The sequence below is a fragment of the Podarcis tiliguerta genome (genome assembly GCF_965153285.1).
Source record: "Podarcis tiliguerta genome assembly, chromosome: 17".
In the NCBI taxonomy this organism is placed as follows: domain Eukaryota; kingdom Metazoa; phylum Chordata; class Lepidosauria; order Squamata; family Lacertidae; genus Podarcis; species Podarcis tiliguerta.
The window spans coordinates 10,392,852-10,413,977 of record NC_139550.1 but is presented as its reverse complement, the minus strand read 5'-3'; the positions used below and the strand labels follow the sequence as shown (position 1 = coordinate 10,413,977).

The 21,126-nt window shown below is 45.5% G+C and overlaps 1 protein-coding gene across 1 annotated transcript in view; it reads left to right on the top strand.

Annotated features, from left to right (window-relative positions):
* Positions 1-21,126, top strand: part of LOC310667552 (neuronal acetylcholine receptor subunit alpha-7-like) — a 107,985-nt gene that overhangs the window by 79,395 nt on the left and 7,464 nt on the right. Inside the window, exon 9 of the mRNA XM_083420188.1 lies at positions 18,833-18,942. Within this exon, the coding sequence (XP_083276314.1) occupies positions 18,833-18,942 (110 nt within the window). The remainder of the gene's footprint in view (positions 1-18,832; positions 18,943-21,126) is intronic.

The following is a 21,126-nucleotide window of genomic DNA, read 5'->3' as shown; positions in this document are numbered from 1 at the left end:
CGGTTGGCTGCAGGACACTCCTGCAGCCAATCGGAAGCCGCGTCTTGGTTTTCGAACAGTTCCGGGAGTCGAATGGAGTCCTGGAATGCATTCTGTTCAAGAACCAAGGTATGACTGTCTTCTAATCTGGCATTCAAAAGGATGGATTGGTGACTTAATCATTCAGAAAGCATCTCAAAACAGAGTTGTGGGCCCAGTTCACAACCACAGTGTTTTAGCTCTTTCCCAGAGCCATCCAACTGCCTCTTTAGACAAGGTATCTCAAAAAGCCTCATTAATGCTTTAGATAACTGCAGAAAAATTTGTAATGCCTGAACAATTAGAGCATATCGAATGTATTTGAAATGCATCTCGCAAAGCAGCCATCTAGGTCAAATGTACTTTGTTCCTTTCTCCGGCTCGCTGGATTTTTGTCTCCCTGCTGAAATGTCTCCCATACCTGGGAGGCTCACAGCAGCCATCAGGAAGGCATCTAGCCTAGAGGAACACATGGCTGTTACACCAGGAAGGCCAATAGACTTCTCCAGGGTGGGAATCATTTCACTGAACAGCAACATCCCACTCTGGCATAATCACAAATTGAATCCAGATTGGAGAAAGGTCTGGCTCGTTTAAACACAGCTAACAGGTCCTGTCAGTGGGAGCCCTGCACAAGGCCTTCTGTGTGCACAATGGGGCTTTCCCATTCTCTTCTCCCACCATGTGCCCCCATCCCCCCCCCCAAATTAGCTTAGGGGGATGTCAGGATAACCTCCACTACAGTATGCAGAGGCAAAGAAGGTAGTATCATTTCATCTGGCAAGCTGGAATGTTTGCACAGACAATGATTGGAAGTGCCTGTCTTAAATTCCGCTCTTTAAATGTTGATTTTATCACCATATATATAAAATATACATCTGCTCCCTGGTGCAAGCTCTGTGCCCTTTGGAGCACATAATAGCCAATTAAGCCAGTGTATTAGTATAAAGGTGCTATAGTGCTTGACTTGAAATCTCTTCACTGCCTCAGTCCCACATAACTTTAGGCATCGCTTCTCCCTGCATGATCTCCTGTGCCAGCCACAAACCCTGCTCTGAATGTCTTCACTATGAAAAGTCAGAAGGATAACGCCCCCAGGCTCCAGAATGTCCCTCCTTCATTCATTTCTTCTTCCTTGTCTCTTTCTGAAGAGGATACAAATCATGTTTATTCTGTAGGGTATCCTGGATGTTAAGATCTACTATTTTGGCTGCAAAGTTTTACTAAAGCGATTTCCTATTGTGGACCTGTTGTTTCAAACCTAAATGTTAGATTCCCCCACCCCCCAGTATTGTTACATCATGAACTGAGGAGTGGCAGTGTGCTAAATATTTTAGGTAGCTAAACAAAATAAAGAAAAAGGAATGTGAAGAAATGGTGCACGGGCCCCCTTTTAGATAAATCCATTGGACCTTAACCAGTGTGCATTTATGTAAATCAAGGTATCAGCAGTGGCGTTGCGTGGGTTGTCAGCACCCGGGGCAAGGCAAGTAATTTGCGCCCCCTAACCCGGGGCAAGGCAACTAATTTGCGCCCCCCACTGCACTGTCCCTCCCCCAGATAGTCCCTCGCTCTCTCTCCGCAACGCACCGCATGCCTGGCACCCCCCCCCCCCCACAGTGGGCGGCAACCCGGCGGCTCGGATCGGATTTGCACAGCCAGCACTGCAGTGAGAGAATGTGAGTGAGCCAGGTAGGGGCAGAGAGCTGCGAGTGCGAGCGTGCCCCCCCCAGATGTTGCGCCCGGTGCGGCCGGCCCCCCCTGCACCCCCCGCGCTACGCCACTGGGTATCAGTCTGGAGATACATTGGGTGAAAATTCCTCCTTTTGTTGGAAAAAAAAGAACATATATGGAAAGATAAAAATTATTGGCTGGAATCAGCTAACTGATCCTGCTAGTAGAAGCCCATGCAGGCACACCCTCTAGTGCAATGGGCTTTCCCCTTTTCCTCCACCGTTGTGCCCCTGAAATTGGCTTTGTGGGGCTCAGGAGAAGAGCACACAGAAGGAGAAGAAGGGGGACTTTTTCATCCGGCAAGCGGAAGCGCCTGCACTGAGGGAACAACCAGAAGAGTATGGCGTTGAGTTCCTCCTCTTGATCCAAGCTGATGTTGGTACTATTTGCAGATTCATGTGCCAAGAAATGGATAGAAAGACAAATCTCGGAGACCGGCTTCATTTATATTTAAAAGTCCCTTATATATTTAAAAGTCCCATTTATATTTAAAAGTCCCTTCACAAAACATATTCATGGAACTGAAAGCACAATGGTTTGGACAGGGCCTGGTTCAGTCAGCTGTAATCAAATGTGGCTTGTTCTACTGCAATGCCTTGGGGAGCTCGACTGGTCCACCAAGGCCCTTGCAGAGACCCAGATTATGCAAGAACAAAGGCAGCCTGTCCAATTGCTCTTTGAATGCCTGATTTCTTCTAAGATGGTTGCACACTTCCTCGCCTCTAAGCGGAAGTAAGTTCCGGGGCAGCTTTTCAGAGTCAGTTTCCTTGTGAGGAAGAGAGTGTGTGTGTACTGGAAGCTTGCTAGGGTTTTTGTAAGGTCCCTTGTTTATGACTAAGTAGTTGAGTAGGTCATCACTGGCCTAGGTTTCACAGCCCCCCCCCCCCAAGGTGGTAGGGAAAATGCTGGTTAGTTTATGTGTAGAGATCAAATTTGTCTGAAGAAGCCTAATATGTGGCTAAGGGGTAATATGGTGGTACTTGACATTTTAATTCTCTGTGGGAAACTGAGGTGTTTTTTGTGTTTGTGAAGAATGAGCAGAGTTTGACAAATAACCACGATTCCAAGAGGAACTTATGGGGTAGCTACCATCCCATTGCCATGTAGACCCCTTTCCAATGTGCGATAAGGTCTCTAGTCCGTGCAGAGACCTTTGCTGCACTGTAAGAAAAAGCAGGCTCACTTTTCATTTGGAGCCAGTTTTGGGTGAGATAGAACCCCCTACACAAACAAACAAACACCCACACCCCTCAATACTTGTTGTGAATATCCTCCTCTTTCAACCCTGCCTGGCACAATTTCCTCTCTGCTTGCTGCTTCTTTCTCCTTCCTGCCTTAGTCATGTAGATAATCCCACCTAATCAGGGATTATTTACGGCTAATAGAGAGACATCTTAAAGCGGCAAAGGTAATCAGATTTCACTGCATCATGGCATCACTGTGGGTAAATGTGCGCAATGTAAATGAATAAATGAACATGTCTGCAAAGAGGGCTAAGAATGCCCAGAAGGGAATTATGGTACATGTTTGGCACTGCCAAAAATCTTCACTGGAAATGACTAGATTTGGCTCATCTCTAATGGCTCAGCTTTAGGCTTTGAAATCATGTCTGAGGTTGTGCCCAAACTCTTGGCCGACCATCACTTAAGATGATGCTGGAGCGTTCACTAGCCAGTTTTTGGTACACGCAGCTTAATGATAATGTGTGCTTCTTCCTCCACTTTACGGGCAGCGAGTCAATGTGAACAGCACTCGCTGTAGTCTCTTGCACTTGTGCAAATGGTTCAGAAGCAGGTTGCAAACTGGAACCTACCAATGATGCATTACTTTCAGTGTTGATGACCCAGAAATGACCATAGCTGTGTAAGGCTATACCAAATATTTGTTGGTTATTTCCTGGAAATGATTTTGTGTGAACATTCACTTTTCAGACATACATTTGCATGTTTTGGTTTTCCTCTGTTCCTGTTCCTCCTTTCTTCTGCAGTTAGAGACATGCGCGATCCCATAAAATAAACAGATTTGGCTATATGTTAACACTACTGAGAGCAAAGGAAATCACCTGAGAACTACAAGCATGGATGGGAAATGTAAAGGACTAGTAGATAATATTTCAAAAAATAAAATAAAAATCACCATAATAAGAAAGGAAGTGTGTTCCAACATTCAGCAAAATGGTGGGATGGGGGAATGCGAATAGTTTCAGCTCAGACAAATTCACACTTGTCTTAACATGGGAGGAAAGTGCCATCTTTGCTGTTAAGAACACCAACAAGTTGTTGGGTTTTTTGTTTTGTTTTTTTAAAGTTTAGTTCATTTTCTAGTAATATAAAACTAATTAATATAAAACACAATGCATATTAAAACATTTTAAAAGCTTGGGGGTATTGTGCACAGTAAAGACTAACAGATTTATTATTGTTAATAAAAGTCACAGAGATTTATTACAGATTTATTGTGCTGTTATATATCAGTTGGGACGCGGGTGGTGCTGTGGGTAAAACCTCAGCGCCTAGGACTTGCCGATCGCATGGTCGGCGGTTCAAATCCCCGCGGCAGGGTGCACTCCCATTGCTCAGTCCCATCACCTGCCAACCTAGCAGTTCGAAAGCACCCCCGTGTGCAAGTAGATAAATAGGGACCCCTTACCAGCGGGAAGGTAAACGGTGTTTCCGTGTGCTGCTCTGGTGCCGGTTCGCCGGAGCAGCTTCGTCACGCTGGCCACGTGACCCGGAAGTGTCTCCGGACAGCGCTGGCTCCCGGCCTCTAGAGTGAGATGAGCGCACAACCCTAGAGTCTGGCAAGACTGGAATGAACGGGCAGGGGTACCTTTACCTTTACCTATATATCAGTTAGTGCCACAAGGCTCTGAGCTAGATTTGCCGCCTAACCTTCTGGGATCTTTGCAAGATCCAGCATTTAAGGGCCAAATCAGTTCTCCTTCTTTTAAGAAAAGTTTAATGGCCGTATCAGAATGGTAGAAAATCCAGTCAGTGTTGTGGTGCTGGGTGGGATTTTCCCCGAGTAGAAATTTATTCCTCAAGGCTGTTTGCCTCATGAGACAAAGTACAGAAGTAACTTGAGTTGCACCTTCGGAATAATTATTACTTATCCTGGCACTGCACCCCAAACTTATAATGTTAAATGTTCATAAGGCTTATTGTATGCGTACATTTCCCCCTCTATTTCTTCCATGATGACTGAGGACAAAAACCTCAGCCACAGAAAACACACTTGGGCTAATCTTTTGCTGCATGACACTTCACGACAAAAACTACCTGAGGGGGACTAGCAGACCTGTGTCTGCCTGACACTTAGAGTGGTACATTTTTTATTATTTTACAAGATGTACCATGAGTGGTGTTGGCTGGAGGCAGGGAAAATAAGACTCATCTCTTCGTGCATCTCCCGTCTTCCGCTCACCCTTCTTCTGCTGCCGCTGCCACTGAAACCTCCACCCCTTCAGTTTCCTTTGTCTCTTTGATTCAGCAAGGAAAGTGTTAAGCTGGGGAGAGAACTTTTTCTGGTCCCTTGATTTTCTGTGTCACTATATCTTAGTCTGCAGGCTAGACTAGAACTAGCCTGCCTGGTGCAGCTCCATGTGCTTCTATCTTTAGGATATATATTTTTTACCATCGTTGTTGCTGCAGAGGGGAGGGTTGAATTATGTGAACCCGTCCCCTGCAGGCTGAATCTGTACAGCCTGGGTCCACATATACCACCTGAGGAGGAAGTAGGCCAAGGAGACAAGATTGCCAGAGCATAGGTAGATTCTGCTACTTTGGGTGAAGATATATACTTTCATAAGACATATATATTTGGTTCCCCAATCCCTTCTCTGTCTCCTCTCCTCACAAGGTGCAGAATCTTATTGTAAATTCATATGACAGCCGTCCCTGTGCAGTTTACCTTTTCAAGTCACCGCTGATGCATAGAACAGGCTGGCCATGTATACTCTTTCTCATCACCGTGGCAGGTAGAGGTACTACTGTATTTTTCGTTCTATAAGACGCACCAGACCACAAGACGCACCTGGTTTTTGGAGTGGGAAAACAAGGAAAAAAATATTCTGAAACTCAGAGGCCAGAACAGCAAGAGGGATCGCTGTGCAGTGAAAGCAGCAATCCCTCTTGCTGTTCTGGCTTCTGGGATAGCTGCGCAGCCTGCACTCGCTCCATAAGACGCACACACATTTCCCCTTACTTTTTAGGAGGGAAAAGGTGAGTCTTATAGAGCAAAAAATACGGTACTTTCCTACATGACCCTGGCCTGTCCGCAAGCTTAGTAGCAGCTTTGCAAACTCCTGAGGTGTTTGCATTAATAGAAGACAATATAAACTTGGATTACTGAAACGAGCTTTATGCGGGGCTGCCCTTAGGCATAGTCCGGAAGTTCAAGCCAGCAAGAATGCAATGTGCGGCAAGACTGTTGAAGAGTGCAGACAGCTAACAGCACCTGATGCCTCTGCTAAAACCTCTTTATTGGCTGCCCATATACCGCCCATGAACGGGTGGTGCTGTGGTCTAAAACACTGAGCCTCCTGGGCTTACAAATCCAAAGGTTGGTGGTTTCGAATCCCCGCAACAGAGTGAGCTCCCATTGCTCTGACCCAGCTCCAGCCAACCTAGCAATTCAAAAGCATGCAAGTGCGAGTAGATAAATAGGTACCATTACGGCAGGAAGGTAAACTGCGCTTCCGTGCGCTCTGGTTTCCGTCACGGTGTCCCGTTGTGCCAGAAGCAGTTTAGTCATGCTGGTCACATGACCCAGAAAGCTTCTTTTTGCCCTTCATACATCTCTTGAATATTTCTTATGCTGGCAGGTCTATGCAGTTGCTATAATTTTCTGGAGTAGGCAAGAAAGGTTTGTTTTTTTGTGTGTTTTTAAAAAAGATTGCTGTACCCTCCCCTGATATTTTGGGAGAGGGCAATATAAATAATTATTTTATAAATAAAACAAATGTAAATAAATAATAAGAGCCCGGCTAGATCAGGACAAAGACCCGTCCAGTCCAGCAAACTGTTCTCATAGTAGCCTTACAGACCCCTCTTGGGAAGTTTGCAAGCAGGACAAGGACTGATGGGTTACAGTTAAGCAACGTCTGGGGGGGGGGGGGTCAAAAGTTCCTCATGCCTGATGCAGTTCCAGAGTTTAGAATCATAAAATTGTACAGTTGCCAGAGACCATGAGGGTCATCTAGTCATACCCCCTGAAAAGACGGGAATGTTTTGCCCAACGTGGGGCTTGAACCCACGGCCTTGAGATGAGGAACCTTATGCTCTACCAACTGAGCTATCCCACAGACTGATGCTTCAGATCACCTCTTCGTACGCAACCACCAACTGTAGGAAATGCATGCACAGACTGGCTTGTTTTATTTTTGCTTTCTGCACATTTGCAATGCATCATGCGTGTACCTAGCTGTTTGACTTTCAAAGAGTGCACCAAGGACCAGAGTTTACATTCCGTTTCGGCTTGTAATTGCCAGACGTTCGCTCAAACTGCCGAACTCCTTTTTGCAGAATAATATGATGGGGAAGCATGCCCAAAGGTAATTTGGACTGCATCCTTTTGCTCCCACGGCAGGATTTCAGTACCTAGGCATATGCCTCATGTGCCCCTATGCTGCAGCTCTGTTCCTTATTAATAGAGATTCCCCGAGAGTACCTATTACTTTGGAAACTCTAGTTAAGATGTTCTCATGCAGAATAATGAGCTGGAAGACTTCGGAGGTGGTAGAGTGCACCACTCTGAACATTTTACTGTGTTTAAAAACCAAGTCAACTGTGAGTCGAAAGCTAGTTTATCAGGGCAGTGCATTTTAGGCCAGCATTTTTCCTGCTCTGCTAATTTTCTGTTTGCAGATAGGTTTGTTTTGGTTAAAGCATAAGGGAACATTAAAAATGTGATCCCCGGAGTCTGAAGTGCACTCTGCTGTCTCAGAGCTCCTACCACGTTCTGCTGCCTAAGGGCTTTTCCACCTAGGAGGGTTTGTTCAAAAGCTTTTTCTTTCTTTCTAATGAGATCAGTAGGTTTAACTGGGATTTTGTGGGGTTGGTTGCGTGGCGAGTTCCCACCTCCCCCATCGGAAATAAAGACACACGACACCAGCATTTTAGGTTAATGGGCGAAAATTGGCCACCACTTTATTGGTTACAGGAATTGAGCGGTATTGACTTTGGCATTGGTCCTATCGACTATCTGGCTTCAGCCTGATTGCTTGAAGTCCGGGAAGGGTTAACCGCCAGTAGGGGGAGTCCTGCTGATGCACATCAACTAGGAGCTCCCCCGGGGTCACCATGCGGGGGCGTGCCTTGGGCCCACACCTCCATAGGCTTCGGACAGGGTAACGCCCCCCCGGAATCCTTTACCGGACTACCCTTCGATATGGGGGGAAGGTGATGGCGCTTCCTCCCCCCTCTCATCTGCATAACAATACCCTTACCAATGCCTAACCGACAATGCCGAGGAAGTTGTGACAATTTGCTACGAGGTAGGTGAAAAACCAAATGGCTGGAGCCAATTTGCCAAGTGGAAAAAATTCCTACCAGGCCCCTTGACGGCGACCAACCGAAGTCCATAGCAATGTCAGAGAGCCAAACTTAAAGGGTGGGAGGGGTGGGAAACAGGAGCAGCTGGAACGACAAAAGAGGAAAATCCTCAGCCGCGCCGGCCCTAAATAGCACAGGCCACGCCTCCTGGGCCAGCCGATTGGCTGGCAAGGGAGATGACGCAGCCGAGGATTCCCTCAGCCAGCCCCCGCGCACGTGGGGGAGGGCGTGAAGCCCACAACCCCACCTCCTCTCCAGCTCAGAAGTGGCTTTTCAGCACAACCTAACAGTCCTCCTATTGCCACATCTCAGTCTGATTAATCCTCATCTTTTACACCATGCAAGTATTTTGTTGCTGCTCCAGCTTCACAGCTGCGGTGCAGCCTTAAAATGGCCTGAGCGTCTTTCTCCTTCTTGTGAGTCAAGGCCCCGAGCCCCCCACCCCCAATTGTTGAATAATAAAACACATGGACCCAAAAGGGAGAAGCACCGGCACGCGGCTGCTTCAATACGCTAAGCCACGGCCCCTTGGCTGACCGCATTGGTCGGCCGTGGGCATGGCGTGGCCGAGACTCCCCTATGATGCGGGGCACTGCCATGCCCCCGCTGTGCATGAGGAGAGTGTGTGGCCTGCCCCCAACACTGCCCGCCCCCTCCAGGGATGGGGAGCGGCCTTCAAGGAATCCTGCAAGCTGTCATTCTGCGAGGGGGCTTGGGTTTTTCACCAAAAATTTATCAGCCCCAACTCCAAATTGCATTGCCAGGGAAAGGCGTGGGATTTAAACTTCCATAAAACTGATATAAGTGTGTGCTACTGATAGGCTTCTGCATGCCTGGTTTTGAAAAAAGTGTTTTACGTAAAAGAACTGTGGTTTGGCTGGTACCAGGAGGGAGTAATCGATGCCACAGCAACGTTTGTCCCTGTGTCCTTATCAAGTAAGCAAGCATCACTAATCCTAATTATTCTAAAACAGTTACACAAACAGAATGAGGTGGGAAATGAAGAGCTTTGGGTGGGTTTTTATTAAGAACTCCAGGTTCTGTTTAGTGTTTTCTTAAGTTGTCATAATCTCTTTATGTCTGTGCCAGCATCATTTATGTTGGCACAGCTTCTCAAAGAATAAAGGTAAAGGTAAAGGTACCCCTGCCTGTACGGGCCAGTCTTGACAGACTCTAGGGTTGTGCGCCCATCTCACTCAAAGAGGCCGGGGGCCAGCGCTGTCCGCAGACACTTCCGGGTCACGTGGCCAGCGTGACATCGCTGCTCTGGCGAGCCAGAGCCGCACACGGAAACGCCGTTTACCTTCCCGCTAGTAAGCGGTCCCTATTTATCTACTTGCACCAGGGGTGCTTTCGAACTGCTAGGTTGACAGGCGCTGGGACCGAACAGCGGGAGCGCACCCCACCACGGGGATTCGAACCGCCGACCTTTCGATCGGCAAGCCCTAGGTGCTGAGGCTTTAACCCACAGCGCCACCCGCGTCCCTTATCTCAAAGAATACTGTTTGTTAATTAAATATGCCTGCAGAGCTCGAGATGGGCTGTCTTGATACTCTGGGGTCACCCTTCAAGCCTTGTGCAAAAAAACCCCCCACATCCTAAAAATGTCCTCAGCATCACTTGAAAAGTTGGTTTTGCAACATGGCGATCAAGCTCTAGGGAAAGAGTGCGTTGCGGATCATTTGAAATGTGACATGGCCATTCCACCCCCACCAATACTATGCTGATCAGGTAGCATTGTACTGCAGTGAAATGAACACTCGTGATACACTTAAAAAAAGAAAAAGAAATACATCAGAGTACATTATTGTTCTTTTCCCTCTACAGAGAGACAAATCTCTGATGAGGAAATTGAAGCACACATCTGCATACATAAAACCAGGCCTTAGGGGGCTGGAGGGAACGGGAATGTTTATTTTAGTGCTGAAATGAATTTGCTCCACAAACCTCTCCTCTGTGAATTTTGATGTTGAGTATGCAGCCTGCAGGTAGGCGGACGTATGGTTTAATGCTTCACCACGAGGCAAAACAACCTCAAAACCCTTCTGCATTCAAAATGAGGATGTCAATGTAAAGGCTAATTAGAGTGCTTCTCTTTGAAATCTAGTTGCCAGTCCACAGTTGTTGGGGTTTGTTTGCTTTTTTTTGCATGGAGGGATATTTAGTCATGCAATTCCCCCATCTGCAGAATCAGAAGTGGAACAGTCCAATGATACTTTTACCGTTTCTTCTGCAACTTATGTGAACTATTTTGATGTTATTTTGGACTGTGGAATCTGGGAGAAACTACGAAGCCTGAGGGGGCTGGTTGCATGTTGAGCCAGTCAGCAGACAATGCGATATCCCATCTACCTCCACTGCATGTTTTGTTGCTATTGGTTGTGTTAGTTCCAGTACCATTTTGCTACAGGCTCTCTTTGTCCATTCCCAAAAGTCTGTCTCTCTCTCTCTCCCCTCCCCCACAACTTCTCAGTAGTACTTTCATTTAGAAGCTTCAGTTCATCTCACTTGGGAAAAAAAGCAATTTCTTGATGGGGGGCTGAACGTTGTCTTCCTCAAAATCGTGGCTATCTCTCTCTCTCTCTCTCTCACACACACACACACACACACACACACAGAGAGAGAGAGAGAGAGAGAGAGAAAGAGAGAGAGAAAGAGAGAGAGAGACCCACAAAAATCAGGGAGCTACAATGAAAGGCTAAACATGTTTTTGTTACAAAGTGCCTATCTATATGGATTTTTCTGCAGCCCCTCCAAGTGTCTCTGTTTTCCAGGGACAGTCCCAGATTTACAGAAGCCTTCCTGCTTTTCCTTAAAGGTAAAGGTAAAGGGACCCCTGACCATTAGGTCCAGTCATGACTGACTCTGGGGTTGCGGCGCTCATCTCGCTTTGTTGGCCGAGGGAGCCGGCATGCAGCTTCCGGGTCATGTGGCCAGCATGACTAAGCCGCTTCTGGCGAACCAGAGCAGCACATGGAAATGCCGTTTACCTTCCCGCCAGAGCAGTACCTACTTATCTACTTGCACTTTGACGTGCTTTCAAACTGCTAGGTTGGCAGGAGCAGGGACCAAGCAACGGGAGCTCACCCCATCGTGGGGATTTGAACCGCCGACCTTCTGATCAGCTAGCCCTATGCTCTGTGATTTAACCAACAGCGCCATCCACGTCCTGCTTTTCCTTAGGAAGTCCCTATTTTCATTGGAGAAATGTTGGAGGGTATGGAGTTAAGCGAACCCCCTGAGCCAAGGGGATAAGTCACTAAACAACCTTTAGAAGACATCTGAAGGCAGCCCTGTAGAGGGACGTTTTTAACCCAGATGGATGGAGTATATACATCATAAAATTGTTATCATTCTTATTATGGAATAAGACGTCCCTATTTTCATCGGAGAAATGTTGGAGGGTATGCACCTGCTTTCTCATTCTCCCAGGCCTCTCTACAGAAGTTGCTGTGATTTCCTGCAGCCCCCCAGGCCCATTTGTAGCTTTTCTGACAGCCACAAATGGGAAAACTCAGGTTCGTACACCAGAGAAATATGCACAGCCAAGGGATCCGAAACGAATAAGGCCTCGTACATTTGAACATTTGCTTCAAGCAAGCTTAACTGCAGGGACTTGTCAGTCGGCTCATGATTTACAGGTTAGGCCCTCAATCTGGCAACCCGTAAGCAGCTTCTGCTTCTCTCTCTTTCTCCCCGTCCCCCTCCCCAAAGTGTGAAGTGGAGAGGTTGTAATGGTGATTTCATCCCTCATAAATCTATTTCTCTTTCCCCTCCCCACGCACATACTCACACATATGCATGAGTGCCGGTCGCAAGTCTGAGGCTGAGAACAATAGCTGCGAGCCACAAAACTGAAAAGGGTAGGCAGGGTAAATGCCACAGGACGGGGAGTTGCTGTGATAAAAACAGCAGCAGGTTCTAGCACGGCCTCCTCTGGTTTATATACAAGCTGCCGGAAAGATGAAGGGAGACTTAAAGCCTCACAAATTCAAAACGAAGGTAAACAAGATTGCTAATTAGCCGTGGACTGTGTCGTTCCAACATGCCAGGGAGCATTACGTTCAGCTGTTGCAAAGATGTGCTCTGTGGGCAAATGAAAAGGCTATGTGGCCTGATCCCTGATGAAAACTTTGAAATAGAAAAGTCCAGATTTTAACAATGGCTCCAAAGGGACTTAGATGATCACCCTCCATGCGGTACTTGCACAGAAAGGCCAATCGCAATGCAGCTCTGAGACCTCTTTCTCTCTCTCTCTCTCACACACACACACACACACAAGCTAATATGCTTATGCTATTAATTCCGAAAGCTTCTGCTGAAAAGCAGGAAAATATTGTTTGGCCAACATGAGCTGGGCACTGCTTTCCTGCAGAGAATTCGTGAGATGGGAAATGCAGAACAAGAGCCCTCTCCAAGGTACTGAAAAAGCTCCACTGCATACCCTCTGACATTTCTCGGATGGAAATAGAGGTGTCCTATTTGATGCTTTTGAATTATGGTGCTGGAGGAGACTCTTGAGAGTCCCATGGACTGCAAGTAGAACAAACCTATCCATTCTTCAGGAAATCAGCCCTGAGTGCTCACTGGAAGGCCAGATCGTGAAGCTGAGACTCCAATATTTTGGCCACCTCATGAGAAGAGAAGACTCCCTGGAAAAGAACCTGATGTTGGGAAAGATGGAGGGCACAAGGAGAAGGGGACGACAGAGGACAAGATGGTTGGACTGTGTTCTCGAAGCTAGCAACATGAGTCTGACCAAACTGCGGGAGGCAGTGGAAGACAGGAGTGCCTGGCGTGCTCTGGTCCATGGGGTCACGAAGAGTCGGAAATGACTAAACAACAACAACATTCCATAATATTAATATATATATATGAATTTATATCCTGCCCCTCTGACTGGGTTGCCCCAGCCACTCTGGGCAGTTTCCAACATATATTAAAACACAGTAAAGCATTAAAAATCTTCCCTATACAGGGCTGCCTTCAGATGTCTTCTAAAGGGCATTCAAATCAGAAACTGGGGTGGCTTCTGTAAATCTGGGACTGTCCCTGGAAAATAGGAACACTTGGTTTGCAGGTGGCCGAAAGGCCAAACTCCTAGTGGACTCTTACACTTTGTGAGCCATTCTGATGTGGTTTTGAAAAGCAATATATATATAAAAAAGGATCTGGATCATGTTTTAGTCTATTTCCATCATCACTGCTTCGCCACACAGCAGGAGATAGAGCTTCTGGGTCAAATGTAGCCTAGCAAGCCCTGGCAGATGGAAATTAACTACTACCAGTCTACCAGCTTGGGTTTTTTTGTTTTTGCTCTTGCTTTTTCAAAATTTATACTCGGGGAAATTGAACCATTTTCCTTGCTTCTTCTAGGGAGTCCCATGACACTGTTAGGAGTCAAGCGCAATTAATCACTTAATGAACTCAAGCAACATAAAAGGCAATAAAATCTTAGGTTGCTGAGGAATCGTTAGCGGATGCAGTATTTGTATGCTAAAACCAAAAATATGAAATGGTTGTAATGGTATATTATCACCAGCAGTCGAATTCTGAACTGATAGCTTTGGTTTTCTTTTCTTTTTTAATTCACAACTTGTTTTGGCCTCTACACAGCGAAGAGGGAGTTTTGCTTATAATTGGAACAGAGAAATCTCTAAAGGATTCAGCCATTCCAATCAACGCTAAAAGCAACGCTAAAAGAACACAGAGGGAAATAAAGTATCGTGATCCATCCAGTGGCGTAGCGTGGGGGGTGCAGGAGGGGCCGGCTGCACCGGGCGCAACATCGGGGGGGGGGCGCTCGCACTCGCAGCTCTCTGCCCCTACCTGGCTCACTCACTCTCTCTCAGCGCTTGCCCCGGGTGCTGACAACCCACGCTACGCCACTGGATCCATCAAAACTGTAGTGGGAATTAGTTGCATAGAATGAAGAAATATAGCATCTGGTTGAGATAAAAAACTTGTTGTTGGAAGAAAGGCCCTGAGAGGTCTTTAGTGATTCCAAATAATTGAGATTTTTATTTTTTTTTGCCTTGTCTTAATTGAAGCCAATGCATCTTACTGCCCACAATAAAGGGTTGAAAGAATGAGCACATACAGTAAATACTACTTCAGTGTTTATAGAGTAATGCTCTTCCTATGTGTGCCGCATAGACGATTTAGGATGCAGGCATAATTTATTGTCTCATTGTTACAGATGGAGGCTTAGTTCTAGAGGCAGTGGCTTGTTCACAGCTACTCTATGAGTTCAGAGCATGGGGGAGAGTTGAATCAGCGAGATTCTGCCTCAGAGGTGTCCCTACCATGACACTATGGTGCCTCTTGAGGACCAAATTAAATGTGATGTGCTTTGGAACCTGGCACTCCTGTTTTCAAGCAACCACTAATTTAATTACTGCAATGCGTTATACGTAGGGCTGCCTCTGAAGATGGTTCGGAAACTTCAGCTAGTGCAGAATTCAATGGCCAGGTTGCTTCCAGAGCAAGACTGTTTGAGCATATTACACCGATCCTGGTCCGACTACACTGGCTACCAATTCGTTTCCGGGTCCAAATCAAAGTGCTGGTTTTGATCTATAAAGCCTTAAATGACTCAGGAGTGCAATACCTTAAGGACAGTATAATCATAACAACAACAACAACAACAATAAAATTACTTCTACCCCGCCCATCTGGCTGGGTTTTCCCAGCCACTCTGGGCGGCTTCCAACAGGAGATTAAAAATACATTAAAACGTCAGTCTTTTTTTTTTTTAACTTCCCTAAATAAACTTCTAACAATGCAACATGGCACTGCACTGCTCCTGACATTCTCATGTCTTGCAGGCAAGAAGCTTCCCCTTCCAGCAGAGAGGTGATGAGACTGGACACAACCTCTGTCACCTGTGGGGACTCATTGGTCCACCACCAGATGTTGCAGGTGGCCAACTCTCATCATCCTGGCCCTTAGCCATGCTTGCTGGGGATGGTGGGCAGTTGAGCCCAGCAACTTCTGATGTGCCAAAGGACCGCCCCCCCCCACTCGTCTGACCTACATGCTCTCAATTGCCTACCCTGGGTGCAACGGCTTTGCATCTTGAAAGGCAGGGCTGCAAATAGTATTTCTCAAAGGCAGTGCCTTTGCGATGGGGAGGAGTTAGGACTTATTTCTTTTCTTATTGCATGCAGCGGCAGCTTTATTTTCCTTGCTTGCTTCTTGCAGGCTGATATACCTCTTCTTTTTTTTTTAATGCTCTTGTGGAACAGCATTGTAGAAGAGCATTAAAGCTCTGGCAAGGATGAGGTTTTTTTTCCAGGTGGCACCTGTCATCCATCACATACAACATCCCTGGCTTTCGTCCAGGTATCGTGGTCCAAATTCAATTTCCTGACACATTTTGCAGTCCTGCGGTGTACTTTCCAAAGAATGAATCAGAGCAGAATGGAAATTCATTAGGCACTCTAGTTACAGTGGAGCTGGAGGAGTGACTCGCCCACCGCATTAGCACAAGGGGGTGAACTCCTTGTTTCTCTACATTAGCTGCAAACGTTCAAAGTTAATACCTCCAGCCGTGCAGGCAGATGGGGAGAGGGCAAATGCAGGCAGGGCTTATCTGGATTAGAAACCTACGCCAGTTTTATGCCTGCGTAGCTCTTATGGCTTCCACCAAAAAAAAAACTTGGGAAATGTAATTTGGTTCAGGGTGCTGGGGATTGTTGCATTGTGAGGGGTAGACTACGCTTCCCATAAACCTTTAGATGTATGGTATCATGTTGCATTTAACATTGCTCTTAGGCTTGTGATTCTTATTTAGGTGCTGCCTTTAACCCTTAAGGTCAAGATGGATTAAGGCAGGGTTCCTCAGACTCGGCCCTCCAGATGTTTTCGGCCTACAACTCCCATGATCCTTAGCTAGCAGGACCAGTGGTCAGGGATTATGGGGATTGTGCAGAGGTACCTCGGATTACATACACTTCAGGTTACATACGCTTCAGGTTACAGACTCCGCTAACCCAGAAATATTACCTCGGGTTAAGAACTTTGCTTCAGGATGAGAACAGAAATCGTTCTCTGGCGGCACGGCAGCAGCAGGAGCCCCCATTAGCTAAAGTGATGCTTCAGGTTAAGAACAATTTCAGGTTAAGAACGGACCTCCGGAACAAATTAAGTACTTAACCTGAGGTACTGCTGTAGTCTCAAAACATCTGAAGGGCCGAGGTTGAGGAAGCCTGGATGAAGCGGTCTAATTCCATGCAGGGGGCAAGGGGAAAAATAATAGGTAAGGGAGAAGAGAGAGAGGAAGGAGGGGTGCCAGATTTGTTTTCGACTCTGACATCCCCTGCCATTTCCCTTGGTCTTCCAAGGGGTAGAGCAAATAATCTGAAGAGTTATGTGGTACCTCTTTCATTCTTCCCACCCTGTCAGATCTGCCCATTTGTATGCAGACATGTATGGTGTTATGACTAGCATTTCTCAAGGGACAGCTGTTGTGAGGCTGTTGAATTCTGAACAATGTGTGATTCTGGCCTCTTATCTCTCTGGGCTCCATCAATGCCAGACCAGCTTTTGCAGCATTGTGAGAGAATAAATTCCATGAAAGAATTGAGGAACTGGCTGTGTTTGGGCACTGCTACAGTTTATTGTGAGAGGAACAAGCCTAGCCTCCTCATGGGGTTTTCACACTTGTCCTCCTCCCTCCTTAGGTGCAAGTAGTACTGCAAGTAGTAGTTGATGATTAATCTCAGCTTCCATGTCATTTGTTTGACATATCATGGTTAATCATACCCAGGACTAAACAAATAACGCTTCGGTCTTCCTTCCCGGGGGGGGGGGGGTGTCTGTATGAATCTGTATTTCATTCTGAATCCATGTTCTGGGTTGTTGGACCGCAATGAAGATTACTATTATCATGGTTAATTTTAACTATGGTTTGTTTGAAACAAGCCAACTTCAAGCCATAGTTTACAAAGCTGGCTTATTTCACTGAACTGTGGTTAGAGCTAACCACAGTTTAGGGTTAGAACGAAATGTTAAATTCTGCTTTATTGAAATCAGAAGTGAAAGTGGTGCACTGGAGGGGGGGGTTGCCCAGGGGTGGAGCATACATCCGCGCTGCCCAGGCACGGGATAGCTGCTCGGGTGCATAGAGTGGCACATGTGCCCTGCAGCTGGGGGTGAAGCGAGCCGCCGAAGGCGGAAATTCGGCGCACCACCTGCCCGCGACTGCCAAATGTCCCCCCCTCCAGTGAAGACATCTGGGGTGGTCTGCCCCCACCGCACCCCCTTCCTCTGCTCCTGAGGTTGCCTCAGTCCTGGGGAGGCCAGTAGGCTCATTTCTCACAAGATAAACTATAGCTTATTGTGGTGTTCAAATTTAGCCAATGCAGAGTTCTGACCTCTCTAATAAGGTATTATCTTTTTATAGGTTTCTCTCTCCTTTGGGGATTGATATCAACATTGGGGCCACAATTCCATACACCTCAATTCTGTTTACCAGAGACAGCCTTTCTTTTCTGATCTCTCCTCCAGTTAACAGGCTTGGGGGTATATCTTTTCTAAAATGTTGTTAGTGTGCTCATATGGTTCTTCAGAATCCAGCTTCCTCCCCAGGGCCACAACAAATTGAATTAAATCTATGAGTGGTGGTAGATAAATAGGGATAATTGGAGCAAAAAATTAATATATGCTGGTGCTGCTGAGTAAATCAATTCAGTGTACCAGAGGCAGAGATGAGCTTTCAGCAAAGTCCAGTGCTTTGAACAGTGATTTCTCCTGGACAAATAAGCACACTTCAAATACACAATAGTGGGTTTTTACTTTCATCTGTGGAATATTAGAGAATACTGAAGACTAGGCAGCCTGTTTTGTTTGTGTGGCGGAGGATATTTGCGTATTTTATTTTATTTTTACTGTAACTAATCACCTGACTCTGGGGGTAAATGAGTTTAAAAGGAAAAGCGATTTGCTAGTTCCTCTGTGCGATCAGCTGCTAAAGTAAAAACCTTCAAAGCATTTCTGGCTGCTTGTGTGTTTCTCCCTATGGGGAGTTTCAACCTATGGATGTCCACTATTATGGCAATGAGTACCTGAAGCAGTGTGGGTGGGGGGAACCTCAGGTGTGGTTGGTCAGGTGTACCTGCTACCATTAGGCAAGACAAGTGGGACACCTCCTTTTTTGCCTCACTTTCTGCTGCCTCCGTTTCCCCTTGTCTCATCCCCATAAAATGAAGACAGGGCCACAAGTTGCCAACCTAAAGGCGAGGGCGCGCACACAGAATACATTGATACGTTGTCTATATTCTGTAGTTAGTGGTATAACACAACCACTTAGGAAAAGACTAAAAGAGGATGCATTCTTTTTAAAGCGTGTTAAACTGAGAAATGTTTAATGGGCATAACTTTGCAATGCACAATACACTGCATGTTCTTATGTCATTTACCGTGCTGTCAAGGCTGTAAAAATACAACCAAGTTGCCAAGTGCTCTGGGAGCCCCCAAAGGCCAAGTAACTATTTGTTATCTTCTCCCTCCCCTCTTTTAATGCACAGCACAATATTTTGCAAGCATCATGGTCATTGTCGGCTTATCCGTGGTGGTGACGGTTCTCGTTCTTCAGTTCCATCATCACGACCCTCAAGCTGGGAAGATGCCCCAATGGGTAAGTGCAAACAGATGAATCTCAAAAACATGCAGGCATAAATATATATAATTGTTTTGGAGGTGATAGAAAGAACAGAATATTTTAAAGAGAAGCTCACAATTCTGTCAAGGTGTCTCACATACTATATGCTCCCATTTGCTTTCGACTAAACCTGCACAATTTGTGACCCATCCAGAGTGTGTAGGCTTCTCGAAAAGCATGGATGGCAACTTGGCCACTTCAGTCCCTGCCTTATATTTATTTGCTTATTTGTAAAAGTATTCATATGCCTCCCACTTACAAACCATTACAATAGCTTAATAGTTAGCTGCTTTCTGATTTTAACATTTTTACAAGTTTTTGATTGTATGGTTTTATGTATGATGGCTGTAAACCACTCTTGTTATTATATTTTTATGTATAGTAGTATATAATATTTTTATATATAAATAAGACATTTTAAAACAATGTCTTGTTGAATCTGTCTGTCTCAAGAGACAATGTAGTGCACCTCCAGTGGTGAAATCAAACTTCCTTGGGGCGCAACATGACACAATCATTAAAACGACTGGCTACTCAAGGGAAATAAATAATAACAATAACAATAATAATAATAATATTGTATACTGCCCTATACCCTATGTGTTTCAGTGGAAATAAAATAGTTAGAAATTCGGTGCTTACAAGATTGCGGGGCCAGGCGTTACCTTCCAAAAGCCTTGAGGATTGCATTGAGATTCTGGCATTGCTGTCCTCGTGCAGTTCAGAATAGAGTGAATTTGGGATGGAATAGTAATTGGTACATGCAGGAAGCCTACATCATAAAGAGGATGTTTGCTTGTGGTCTGGAAGAGGTAGAAGGTAGACTAATCTCTGTAGCTGTGCAAAAGGGCACCTCAACAGAATACTGAGAAGTTGCTTCTCTCATACAAACCAAGACGGCTGGAGGGACTGTAGCTCTTGTGATTCCCATCACATCAGCACTGCTGTTCTCTTGCTAGGCTCCTTGTCAGCTGTGTTACCTGTCTTTTTCACAGGCCTTCCCGTAGCTCTTTGCTAGGTAAGAAAGACCTGCTAACAGATTCCCCATCGATGGAGGAGTATGATTTCTCTTCCTGGAAATTTGGTTCTCTGCCACTCTCGTCTCAAAAGCTTCTCTTCCACTCATAAATAGTCTCTCCTACGGAGCCGAGAGCTGCCTTGATTTCATTTCTGTTTATAATGAATTGCATATTGTTCTGTGATTATTTTTCACCTTGAAAAATAGCTGATTTTAAGAGGGATGGAGGCGCTGCCTCGAGAGCAGCACTAACCAACAAAATCCCACTGCTTAATTGAGTGGCACTCGAGATTAACCAGCATAAATTTTACCTGCAATGAATTTTTGCAAGGACATTCCGCAGTTTGCCTTGATGTTGGCTATTTCGTTTTAGCTATTAGCAGCTAATTAATTGCAGCAATTATGTACAGCTCTGTTAATTTGCATGTTGCCGGTTATATGGGTTGATTATAAGGTTCACTGCCCTGATCCAGCAAGAGAAAACAGGCATGCAAATAGTCGTGCAGGTGTATTAGCTGGGGATCAAAAGTCCAATCTAGGGCTGGGATAATATTTTCTGAAATGGAGCTGGCCATCTGTTCAGCAGGAAGCAGAGGAATGGAATGAGCCCCCACTTTCCCACTTGCCCTGACTTTGAATTTAAATAATATTAACACCAATATTACAACAACAATGGCCGCCGGCAAGGAGTGTAAATAGCATAGAAACAACATAATACGAGGCCAAGTATAGGGAATTGCCTAAAAAGTTGTTTGAATACATTGAATAATTGCATTTGTATTTGGTTATGTTCCAAAAAGGAAAGGAAGAAATAAGTAAATTTAGAAATTATATTGAACACTGGAAACATTTTATTTCAACAGATATTATAACAAGAATGTTTTAGAGAGGAATACTGTCATTTTGAATGGTCTTTCGTGGTTCCTCTGCTTTTTAAAAATAATTTGAAAGAATAAAAGGATACGTAATGTCAAAAATCCCAATATTAGCAGTATTGTTTCTAACTGGAATCCACTCAAGTTGCAAATCAAGATTTAAGTTTGTGCAGGCTCTGTTCATTTTACAAATGGAACGTCTCAACTGGGTTGCCATTTTATCATCTACATGGTAAAGCATACATTTCTCTTGTGAAGTGTGCATTT